The sequence below is a fragment of the Neolamprologus multifasciatus genome, chromosome 13 (assembly GCF_963576455.1).
Source record: "Neolamprologus multifasciatus chromosome 13, fNeoMul1.2, whole genome shotgun sequence".
NCBI classification, from domain to species: Eukaryota; Metazoa; Chordata; class Actinopteri; order Cichliformes; family Cichlidae; genus Neolamprologus; species Neolamprologus multifasciatus.
In genome coordinates, this window is record NC_140451.1 from 7028425 (window position 1) to 7040597 (window position 12173).

A 12173-nucleotide genomic window follows, 5' to 3' on the forward strand; every position below is an offset into this window, starting at 1 on the left:
CGCATCCAGGTCCGCCGGGTGTTTAAAGAGTAACATGGAGGGTATTTAAACAGTCCCGTCGCCTACAGAAAACCAGTCCGTCCGAGCTCCCGGAGACTCTGTCACACAATGGCGCTGATAGGAGGAGAAAACTGCCTCCGCTTACAGGAACGCTGCTGCCTTCAAGAGCTGCCGGACCCGCTCGCGAGGTGAAAAGCACGTGCGCTAATGTCCCGCACTTTAGTGTCATTTGCCGAAAGAAAACGAGTTTGTTAGGGTTATGGGGCACACATGAAAATCTACTATCGGATACTTAAGAGGGCTGATATATTTTCTTTTTAAAAGTTTCACTTTGACGGATCGACAAAATGTGTAGTAAGAATATACAGCCCTTAACAAATACGCTTTCTTTCCTTGTTAGGTGGAATTGAGTTTCTGGAAGTGGCTTTCCACTGAGCATCAGTTACACTCCCGATGCCACTTTAATTTAACAACTGCATAATTACCCTAATGCCAGAATCCATTTTTGTCATGGTTCATATATTTACGAGGAACACTTGAACGCCACAAGAGAAGCTGAAACCGAACAGCTGCCCCGAAAGGCAGCGTCGTCAACTTTGCCCCGCCCACCCTTCCACCCACACACTCACTCGCTCTCTCTCACACACACACAAGCACACACAATGTCTTAACGCTGTGCCTTCTCTCCCACTCAGTGTAAGACTAGTTAATTAAACATTAATAACATTAGAAACGAAATTAATGCATTGTCAAGGCTTCTTATATATAAGCATTTTAATTACCCGTTTCTGATTTTTTTTCGCTATTTCATATTGTCGAATGTATTAAAAAGATGAAATTCATTCATTTATTCCTTGATTTATACAACAGTAGTCAGCGGTGACGGAAATGAAGAGTGCACGGCCGGTGCCTTTTGGCTGGTTACTGACATCCATGCTACTCTGCAGCAGATGGCAGGGTGATGTCCGGTAAACTCAAACAAAACCCGGCAGTCTGCTCCGTGCAGACAAAAACACCAGTTCACCGGCGCATCCTGAGGCACAAAATGGGCACACAGACCGTTTGTGGCCCCGATGCCCTCTGTTGCACGCTGCCCAGTTGTGCCCTAATATAGCCTCATAACACTTTTTTTAAAGACAGGCGGCATGTTCCTAGGGCAGCCTTTAATCAACTTGTTGTATTTCCATCTACTGGACCTCAGTGTTTCCAGATACCAACTGTCAGTTTCTGTGGTTTTAAAGGTGGCAAAACAGGAATTAGACCTTTAAGGTATGCTGCTCACACCAGGAAGTACACAATAAAAGTCACCTGTGCATCTTTTCAAGATATTTGGTTTAGAAACTTTGGTGATGACAATGTAAGCTATGCCACAGCTCAATTATAACAAGCAGCAAAGAGGCTGTAAATATAGGTGGACACAAATTACAGTGTCACTCATTGTTTAGTAAAGTCCCATCCTGTAAGTTTAAGCTCGGCATTTTGCCTATCAGGTTTTTTTTTAATGATTTTTTTTAAACCACATGTTATATGAAACAGGTTAGTCTAACTGAGAAATTTAAAAAATGGCAATCAAGTTATTTTTTTGGTTATTTAATAATAATAATAATAATAATAATAATAATAATAATAATAATAAAAGAATATTGTACTCACAAGTATTCAGTGATGAGTCTGTAACAATGTTTTCCAGCAAACTGATTAATTGTCATAAACCTGGAAATAATCTAGTAAAGCTATCTTGTTAGCAGTGGACATCGCTGTTCTGCCAATCGCATATTATGCACGTGGCTACTACATGTATACACGCATTACGCCAAAGGCAGAGGAGATGAGATCTCTTAGGTGCTCGCATACCATTCAGGCAAATAAAACACATATGTTTTATCATCTGAGATGGCGTCAAAGATGCAAAAACACAAATGAAAGAGGCAACGCCACCTGCAGACTAGACATGAGACCCATCTGTCTCTAGACAGTTGACAACATGCAGGCTAAACATTATGCAAGCTAATATTCAAAACTGCAGTTTTGTTTGATAACATTTTTGCATCGTATAAGAGCGTATTTGCAATATACATGTCCGAGTCCAACAATGCTAGATCCACTTTAAGAAATGTATCACTAACTGCAGCTAACAGAGGCTAACAACAGCTAACACTGGCAAAAGCAATTGCACTTATACACTGAATTACTCCCTGATCCTGCCAACGAAGCTAGCCAGCCAATGATAGTATCAGCTGATACTAACAGCTCCACACTGTTTTCCAAATTTGGTTATGTTTAGTTTGGAAAAAAAAAGAAAAAGAAAACAAGAATCTGATACCTAAAATGACACATCAAGATTTTAAACCAATTTGTGATGCCACCGCAGCTATGTTCGTCTTTTCTTTACAGTCTTCATTTGCTAGAAGCTCCCTGAGCTCTGTCTTACATCACTGTGTCGTTTTCTTCTCAGGCTCGTACATCTCTTCACTCAGTAACAAGCTCTGGCTCGTAATTAGCAGATAATCAATGAAAATTTCACGACACAAATTCTAAAATTTCACTCCTATCAACTTTCTAGTTCTTTCTCTTCTGTGTACCAGATTATAGGACATAAGAGTGAATGACAAACAACACTCCAAGGTTTTGGGGTCTCTTTTCTCTCACAACTGCAAAGACATCACAGTTCAATACACAATCAAATGCTTTTGCTTCTGCGACTTTTTACACAACTTCCATTGATTCCACCATGTAATGTTCCACTTGCTTCATTTATAATCCTGGCATAACAGGGTCTAAATTCATGCTTAGATAAGTGCTGAGAGACATACAAAGTACAGTATTATTTAACCGAACTTGTTCAATGATTCAGCACTGAAGAACTTGTGGAAACAACAGATCAGACAGAGGTTATTTTTGGCAACAAGGATGTATCCTATTGTTTCTTAATCATGCACACAGACCCGAATGAAGCCCCGGCTGCTGTACAGATAACCAGTGGGTTAGCCAGGGTGCATACGTAGTTTCTGTGGTGAATGGAGATCTGATTTTAGTAGCGCGTTCATCTCTCTGGACTCTGAGTTGACTCATGAATGCAGAGCAGCGAGGAGGGATGGCTCTAAATAAAGATTTCAGGTCAAAAACAGGAAATGGCTCAGTGAGCAGGGAGGGCAGGGCCATAGCAACACCAACTGGAGAGAGCTGCACCCACAATATTCCTCCCACCCTCATTTATCTATTTATTTCTCCTTTGCTCTTTTATTTCCCTCACTGAGTAAAACTTTTTGCTGATGCCTTAACCTTAATTTTCTTCCTGTGCCTCTGTTTTTGTCTCTCCGATTCTACATATTTTCCCGCCATTTAATTATTTCATTTTTTCCGAGGTTCTCATGTCAGACCAAGAACTGGATAACTTACTCATCACATATCAGGTTGTGTGTGTGTGTGTGTGTGTGTGTGTGTGTGTGTGTGTGTGTGTGTGTGTGTGTGTTTTACAAAGTTATCGTGTGCGTGTGTGTGTGTGCCACTATAACTGTGAACCTGACTCACGGTGAGTTCACTGGTCCAACTCAACACCCAGCGCATGAAGCTGCATCCATCCATCACCGCGCTTTCATCCATCACTGTGTTGCACCTTTGGGTGGTAACGCAGGGATTATGGCAGTCACCAGAATTAGATCACGAACATCATGTTCCATTTATACTCAGCAGGACAACACGAGGTGCATGTTCATATCATCAGGCTCTCTGAATTCATACAGGCACATGAGCTGAAAAATGCCACCGAGCACAACAGTTGATTCACACTCGTGTGTCTGTTAATCATAAGTGCCGTTGATGTGAACAATGTATTGATTATGTCCTCAGTTGTGTATTTTTCTTATTAATACAGGAAGTATCACAGCAACTTCCAACCATCTGCTGGTGACTTATTCACTGAAGCAAATGCGGTCCTGCATGGCGAGCAGTCTTGAGTTTAGTTGCTGTGTTAAAGGCACATTGCTGTGCCTGCTGAACACTTCAACACCTCTGCTACTTGTATTACTACAACCATTACAACAACAGCCTACTGTACATTTCCAGTTATTACTGCTACAATTGCTGTTACTACTACAAGAGTCCATCTGATACTTCATTTGCTTATTTTAAGGGGGTGGAAAATTCTGATATTGATATATCAAATTGTAAGTGTTTGGTTGTTTATCTCTCTGTGTTAATCCCGTAATGGATTGCCAACCTATCCAGCATGTAGCCCACCTTTCACCCTATTTAAGCTGGGATAGGCTCCAGCAATTTCCACCAATGTACATCACAAACTAGTGAAGACTGTGAAGACAACACCTGTCTTCCCACCTTTAACTGACGCTCTACTGAATGTGCCACAGCTACAAATGTGGAAACAGTCAGATTTGTGCATTTGTGTTTCTAAAATTACCCTCTGAATGCATTATATTCTATACACAAGTTTTCCTGCATAGAGACAAATGCGATCAGTCGCTGACACTATCAGCCAACTGATATTTGGGTCAGCTTCCAGAGTGGGTAAAAAAGAATCAGGATAATAAGGATAAGAATTTTGATTCTTGTGAATGGAATTCAATGAACTGTCATTTTCAGTTATTTTTAATTGGTCTTCAATAAACAAATCAATAAATACTAAATCTTCAGTGCTTTTTTCATTCAGCGACTTGATAATTAACTCAACAATGATATAGTTTTTGAGTGCGTCATCTGTCGTCACTAATAGGCTGTATATAAAAGATGGAGATGGGCACTGTGAGGTCAACCATTGGTTTGTTACGTTTTGCTGTGAAGCCTTGAGCTGAGTGTTTCCACCATTGCCCTCTTCACTTTTTCAAACTAGAAGTCAAGAGGTGATCTGACTATAAACGCAAATCTTGTGATAAGTCGTTACCAAATTAGATAACAGGTTTTTTTGTGTTGTTATAATAAAATGACCATCAAAATTTATTAAGACTTGAACATTTAAAGGACGTTTTTTACTGGGATCATATAGCAAGAGAGCAAAGGACTGTTTTCTCAGAGACTTCTACAAAACCTGCGGGTTTTTTGCAACCACGGTATTCGCTCCCTGCTGGTCATTAAAAAGAATGTAGATTCAAGATACTTCTGCATTGGGTTCGCCCTTCACATGTCAATGCCAACTTTAATAGCCAGTGCATGAACCAGATGTAGTTATATGGTAATTATTACATCTTCTATCAAATATAATCATATAAAGACCAGTACCATTGCCCCTTGATTGAAGAAGCAAATGGCTTGCGGTGAACTACATTACAGTATCCCCATTGTTTGTTATCGTAAAGGATTATTACTCTGTCATCCCACACAAGTGGACCTTAATCTAATGTAATTGTGATTTACTGTGTAACAGAATGTTTACGTTCTATCACAAGTGGAAACTACACCGCTGCTCATCTTTGGCTGCTCTTCTCCCCTTTAAGTTTACTTCTTAAAATGAAGAAGAGTAAAACCAGCAGAAACATCCGTGAGTGCTGACAGATTTGGGGAGGGTGTGTGAAGAGAATATTATTAACACTATTAGACATGGGTGTGGCACACAGGCCCAAAATGGAGAAAACATTGGGGTGGGGGGAGCAGGGAGGGGAAGGGCTCCACACCAAAAAACACCCATCTGCTTTCTTTCCCATTCTCCCTCTTTGTCTCTACCTCCTCCTCTTCTCTCTCATTGTCTCTTTGCCCCGTCTCTTTATCAGAGTCCACCGTTGCCCCCTCTTTGGCCCAGACACAGCTGTTACCTCGGTCACGTGCATACACACAAAATCCTTTATCCCTGATGTGATATATCCACAGTTAGTGGCACAATTTTGTGCTATACAGTCTAAACTGATATAACCGCCCACACAAAGGTGGACAGAGCCTGTTCCTCCCTCTCTCTCTCTCTCACACACACACACTTCATCATCTTTTTTCTTCTCATTACAATGAGACTTCAAACACTTGTTAAGTGCCTTGACTCATGCACTTCAAAAGGGGAAGTACAAGTAAGCAAGGCGACTCGGCCTCCTGCAGTGCTTCCATTTTAGTCGAATATGCTTCCAAAATGCAGTCATGGCGCTTAAACTCCCTGATGGTTTTTCTTATAATGCTGGTGATCTGTGCACGCTGCTGTGACAGTCAATGGCAGCGTATGTCTGCCGATGTTATACGGAGGCTGTCACAAGCCAAATGAGCATTAATGAGATCTACAATTAATGGTATAGACAGAAGAGCATTAATAAAATGTTGAATCTCCGAGCATAAAATTTAGGAGCCAGTCCATACTGCTGTAAGAGTGCAGCAGGAAAAAAATACACGAGTGCGAGCAGGCTTTTAGGACTTGTTGCACTGCATCCTACTGTTCTTCAATCACAGAGCAACCCTCACATCAAAAGAGAACACAAATCTTTAGGCCTCTCACATGATTTGAAACTGCAATCTCATGGTTGACATGACCCAATTATATCATTACGTATCCACAGAGATGACAAATGCGGCTTTTCAGTCTTTTTAAGCCTATGACTTGACTGCACTTGAATTACTGCGCTGTTGCTACATAATAAAAAAAACTGTTGTCTAAATAAGATAAATGTGTGCTTATCTTGGGACAACAAGCTTCTGTACACCATGACCTTTACAAGCTGCTTTCATTAAAGAGCTCTTCCCTTTATCCTTAGGATAAAGTTTGTTATCTTAACTAAATTGGACAATTAAGCGCTGATCCCGGGCAAACAGTTTATTTCATGATTACGGGATTAATTATCTTGAGATACTGTAACTGAGAAACCACAGCTGCCACTGGTTTTAGTGCAAAAGCTCAGATGTCAGGTTTTATAGCTACACTGTTGGCCAAGCAGTCCAAATCAGTTTCATTCATGAACATAGACTACGTAGGCTTAAATAAAGATGAGCTAAAATATGTAAAAACATTTAATAATAATTTTTAAAAAAAGAAAAATTCAAAAATTCAAATTAAATTAACAAAATCTATCAGGAGAACATGAAGACTTAACAGCTATGATGTTGTGTAAACGATTATGAAAAGGCTATTAAAGCTAACCAGCAAGCGTTGAGTATTACCACTTTATACTGGATAGTGACTCATTAAGGTGTTCATTCTGAAAATGCAGTTAAACAGGTAGGGGATGAAAGTACACGCAATGATGGGGAAAGTTCTCAGCTCTGCAAAGGACGAACAGGAGAACTAACCGGCTCGGGCTGGATTCTAGCCGTCCACCAACATCAGGAGGGCGAGGAGGAGTCCAGAGGAGATGGTTCAGTTTCTCCATTTGGTCTGAACGGATAGTTTCCTCACTCACATCAATGGTGGTTTGACAGGTGTCGCAATAAAGAAACTATAGCTGATCGCTGTGTGGTAACGAATTAAAGTCACTGAACTTAGAAGTCACTTAGAGCAGCGGTCCCCAACCCCCGGGCCACGGACCGGTCCGTGAGTCGTTTGGTACCGGGCCGAGAGAGTTGAGGCTCAGGTGTGAAATGTATGGTTTTCAGGGTTTTATCGGTTTTCAGCGTTATTTTGTTATTGTTTTTATCGTTAACTCTGTTTTCCTGGGTCTTTTCACGTGTGTTATGAATAAATCTTCTTTTTTCGGTACTTGTTGTATTTATCTGCGACACCTTAAAGGCCGGTCCGTGAAAATAATGTCGGGCATAAACCGGTCAGTGGCGCAAAAAACCCCGGGCCACGGACCGGTCCGTGAGTCGTTTGGTACCAGGCCGCCAGAGTCTCAGGTGTGAAATTTATGGTTTTCAGGGTTTTTATCGTAAACTCGGTTTCCCTGGGTCTTTTCCTGTGTTGTATATGTGTGTCATATATTGAAATAAATATTTACACGTTACCATAGCGACCAGAGAGCATTAAGGGGCAGAGAGGAGGACTTTACTCTCAATGTTGTTGCCGCATTTCAGGAGGACGCTGCTAATAAAGTTACAGAATTACACAGTTAATTCGCGTTTATTATTATATTTACAAAATACCACAGTTTTTGTCTTGGTCGAATTATTTTATTTTGTTGCATTTATCCACGACACCTTAATGGCCGGTTTGTGAAAATATTGTCTGACATTAAACTGGTCCGTGGCACAAAAAAGTTTGGGGACCGCTGACTTAGAGCATTTTGCTGGGATTGTTCTGTGTAGAACGCCTCATTCAATAAGTTTATGCTTCATTCTTGTGGTTTGAATTCTATTATTAAAAAAACAAACTACAAAACTCATGTATTGATTCGTTGGCTATACTCCATCATGCATATCAGAGTATCTAAGGACAAGATACTGATCCCTGAGTTTCTGCCAATGTGTGTACATGAATGGGTGGATACTAGCGAGCAGTGATGGGAATAACGGCGTTACAATTAACGGCGTTACTTTTTAAATCAATTTAATTAGTAAGTAATCTAACTAATTAGTATTTCTATCGTTACAACGCCGTTATCGTTACAAACAAGAAAATGCGGTTGCGTTACTATTTTTCAACAAACAGACGGTTGAAGCTGTGTTCAGCTTATCGCATCTTATATCAGTTGCACGGAAGTAGCTGTAAGTAATCTGGGTGCTACAGCTTTAAGCAGCTGTGCGCTCCTGCGGGCACCAATCACTTTCTGGCAGACGATCACTTTTTGGCACAACACCTGGAGCTAAGGGGGCGAAACAGTCGCATGAGTGCTGCTGTTTGACTGAGGAAGAATAAAGTAGTCGTGGTAAGCCAATCACATGACCACTTCAAGATGACAAAGCAACAAGGTGATATATACCAGTTTTTAAATTGTGTTGATAGGCCAAGTAAAACCAGAGTCATGATAAACAATATATAAGCAGCGTTTTTTCCTCAATAGTTTCGTAACGTTTACTGTCTAAGGACAGCGCAGCGAGACCTCTCTGCTTATGAGCAAACAAAAAACAGCCCGTTAGTGTTGGTGGAAAAATGCACCATGTAGACCAATCAAAAATGATATGGCAACATGACATTTGGTTGTTTAGGAAGAGGGGGAAGTTTTAGGAGTGACAGCAAAAAAAAGAGAGAGAGAGAGAGAGAGAGAGAGAGCAGAAAAAGAGAGAGATCGAGTTTGGAGATGTGAGAGATTTGTGATGTTTAGCGTGTTTGAAGTGTGTAGTTCATGTGTTGTCTTGTGTAGTTAGTGTGTAGTGTTGTGGATAGTTTTGTGTTGTGTGTTAGAACAATGAGGCAACTGTTGTCTCCAGGTAGAAACAGGAGCAGTGATACACCTGCTGCTGTCAGACCTGCAGGTATCAGGCTATGATGTTCTCCTTTATAGTGGACAGAAATTATTTTTTTGGTGTGGCACAAATAATTTGTGTGGCATCTTATTGAACAGCTGGTTGTTATGTAAATAGTTTGAAATGGTTATTTTTATTTTTTTTAAGGTAAAAGGTAAATGGCTGCAAATAACTTTGTTGTTTGCAAAACATGTGCAAAGGATTTTAAAATTGACCATTTATATTTGCATTTAAAGTTATGAAAGTTATGAAATATGATTTATTAAACATGTTTGTGGTTGTTACAGTAAAAAATATAACTTTTTCTACTCTGATTTTATGTTTTCTGTCTGATTTTAGTTCAATTGTGTTTATGCTGTATGTCAAAATAAAAACATATCTGTAAATTCAGACACGTGAGGTTGTGCTGAAAAGAATGATACCAAACAAGGCAAAGTAAATAGTTTTTAAAGGTAAAATGTGGAGGGAAAATCAAAAGTAGTTAAAAATGGCCAATTATACTCTGGACCCCAGAGGGTTAAACTTTTTTTTTAAGTAACGCAATAGTTACTTTTCAAGTAATTAATTACTTTTAGACTATTGTAACTCAGTTACTAACTCAGTTACATTTTTGAAGAAGTAACTAGTAACTATAATTAATTACTTTTTCACAGTAATGTGCCCGACACTAGTAAGCAGCTATTTTGATAGGGTCCAGTTAAGGAAATCCGAAGAAGTTGATTCTGTTCATCTGGACGTAGCGTTTCGCTCCTGCTCCAAAATTCAACACGGCAGTGACCAAAACACAGACAGCAGACAGATGCATCCATCTGTTATATACAGTATTTAGAGCAACAGAGACACCATCTAGAAGAAGTTACTCTTCACATTATACTTTTACATTCGTTCTCGCTCAGCTGTGATTGGATAATTCAGGCTATTTCAACCGGATGGTTTCACATCCCGCCCATTAGTCATGCAGTGAGATCAAATCCGCACACCTCAGGCTGCTGTGAATGCAAACATCTGCTCATAACGGTCTGATTTCTTCCTTCTCTTCATATTGCCATTCTTAAAAGCCAAGTTAGTGATGTTCTATTACTGTATGCACTCTCTATACTGTATACCACGTTTTGGCTGGAAATTGGTATTTTTATTGGCAAATCAAGATAATCCTCCAGTTTTTATGAGCGTTGTGATGGAAGGGTCAACCAGACTATATTTAATATATTTCTTATCGTCATATTTCCATCACCAAAACAATCAAATGTTTCCTGCTAATAAGCATGTCTAATATATCTCTTACCTCTGTGCCATAAAGCTCTACTGTTATTCCAAAAATTGTAAAAATTAATTTTTATTATAATGGTTTATTACAGTAGACTTAAATTACTTAAATTAGACTCAATTACTGCTGTAAATATCTAACCAGCCCACAGCACGCAGTACTGTCAGCGTTAGACCACAGCAGAAAAAAGCCACATTGGTAAAAACTGCAGTACCTCAGTTTTAGGAAACAATTTCTGCTTTTTTATTCCTCGTTTCATTGAGAGGAGTAAGCTCGAGGTTGAGATCCAAGAGCAAGGTGACCATTTCTTGTAAAACAGACACATTTCTTTTTACTTTTTCAAAACACAAAATGCAAAGTATGATCTTTAAATAAAAGACATTTCCGAGTTGCCATTTTCCCCAAACAAAATAACAGCGCTTTTTATTTTCTGTCCAGTGACTGAAGAATTTTGAGAGACAGCTCTATAAATAGAAAAAAGTTAGGTCGCTCTGCACAAAACTTTTCATCTTGCAAAGAGAGGGTTTGTGACTTGACTTGAGCATGGGTGAGAGAGCCATACAGAAAAACAGAGACAAAGAGAAAGAAAGGGAGGGAGGGAGGTATGTTTATTCACGACTGCTGTAACGCCTCCAGTGTCAGGTGACTTACAGGAAAGAAGTTGTTGTTCTCTCTCTCGTTCTTGCTCTGTTTCTCTTTCATTTGGGAACTCTTCTCTTCTCTGTTTTCCTTGTTTCATAACTTCTGACATGAATTGTTTTTCTCTCTCAAGTCCCTGACTTTACTGCCCATGTTCTATAACGGATTAACAAATCAGAGTACGAATGCCAAAAACAGGCAAGAGGCAGATTACCAAAATTATATATGATAATGGACTTAAACCGAAGTTGAAAGGAAAATAAAGCCATTATTTGAGGCTAAAACAACTATTTTAGATGTATCTTAGACCATACTCAGTTATGTGTTTAATGAGGAGTTTCCCCAATCCTTTAATATGCATGTGTGTGTGTATACCCATCCATAGCAAACCAGTGAGTGTGTGAGTGTCACACATTCCAACAGAAAAGCTTACCATTAGTAGTTAGGACACAGAAACCTCTGTCCACCAACTGAAAACACTGAATTCAGTCAGGGGTTAGCTCGAGCATGACTAGTCTGAACAAAGGTCTAAGTACAGAAAATAGCAGCTGATGTGAGAAATACGGAAAGTGATGGCAGTCATAGCAGTAAACGTGTTAGTCATAGTAAAAAGAGGTGGAGTAGTAATAGTAAAAACTTGAGTGTTATTGCTTTTACCAACTCACTGCAGTGTCATTTCATGTGTGAGTGAATTCCTCCCACATGCATATCTTTGACGCTTTGCCTCCAACAGTAAATTCTGCAGCATTTTCTTTCTTCCCTTTCCTTTTTTTTTTTTTAAATGCACTTCATGTCAAAGCAAACTGCACTGAAAACTCTGTGGGGGGATATTGTAGCTGAAAACAGGAAGGTCATTAATCTTCGAGAGAAAGCGAGCTGACACACAAGTCAGGGCACACAAGGAAGCAGCTTTAGAGACTAGCAGCTAGTAGCTATACGGCCTAGCTGGTTATCCATCTTTCTTTTTCTCCCGATTTTCTGCTACCAAGCAGCTTCATTTTATGCG

General features: G+C 39.7%; 1 protein-coding gene across 5 annotated transcripts in view; it reads right to left on the reverse strand.

Moving 5' to 3' along the window:
* Positions 1 to 12173, reverse strand: part of sertad2b (SERTA domain containing 2b) — a 43851-nt gene that overhangs the window by 14459 nt on the left and 17219 nt on the right. For 3 of the 5 annotated variants that reach the window (XM_085182899.1, XM_085182898.1, XM_085182897.1), the window contains one exon: positions 1 to 12173. This exon is cut by the window's right edge. The exons of 1 other annotated variant lie outside the window; for it this stretch is intronic. In XM_085182899.1, coding sequence (XP_085039025.1) covers positions 1 to 5 — 5 coding nt within the window. In that variant the 5' untranslated portion in view covers positions 6 to 12173. One more of the 5 variants, XM_085182900.1, reaches the window with a different exon arrangement.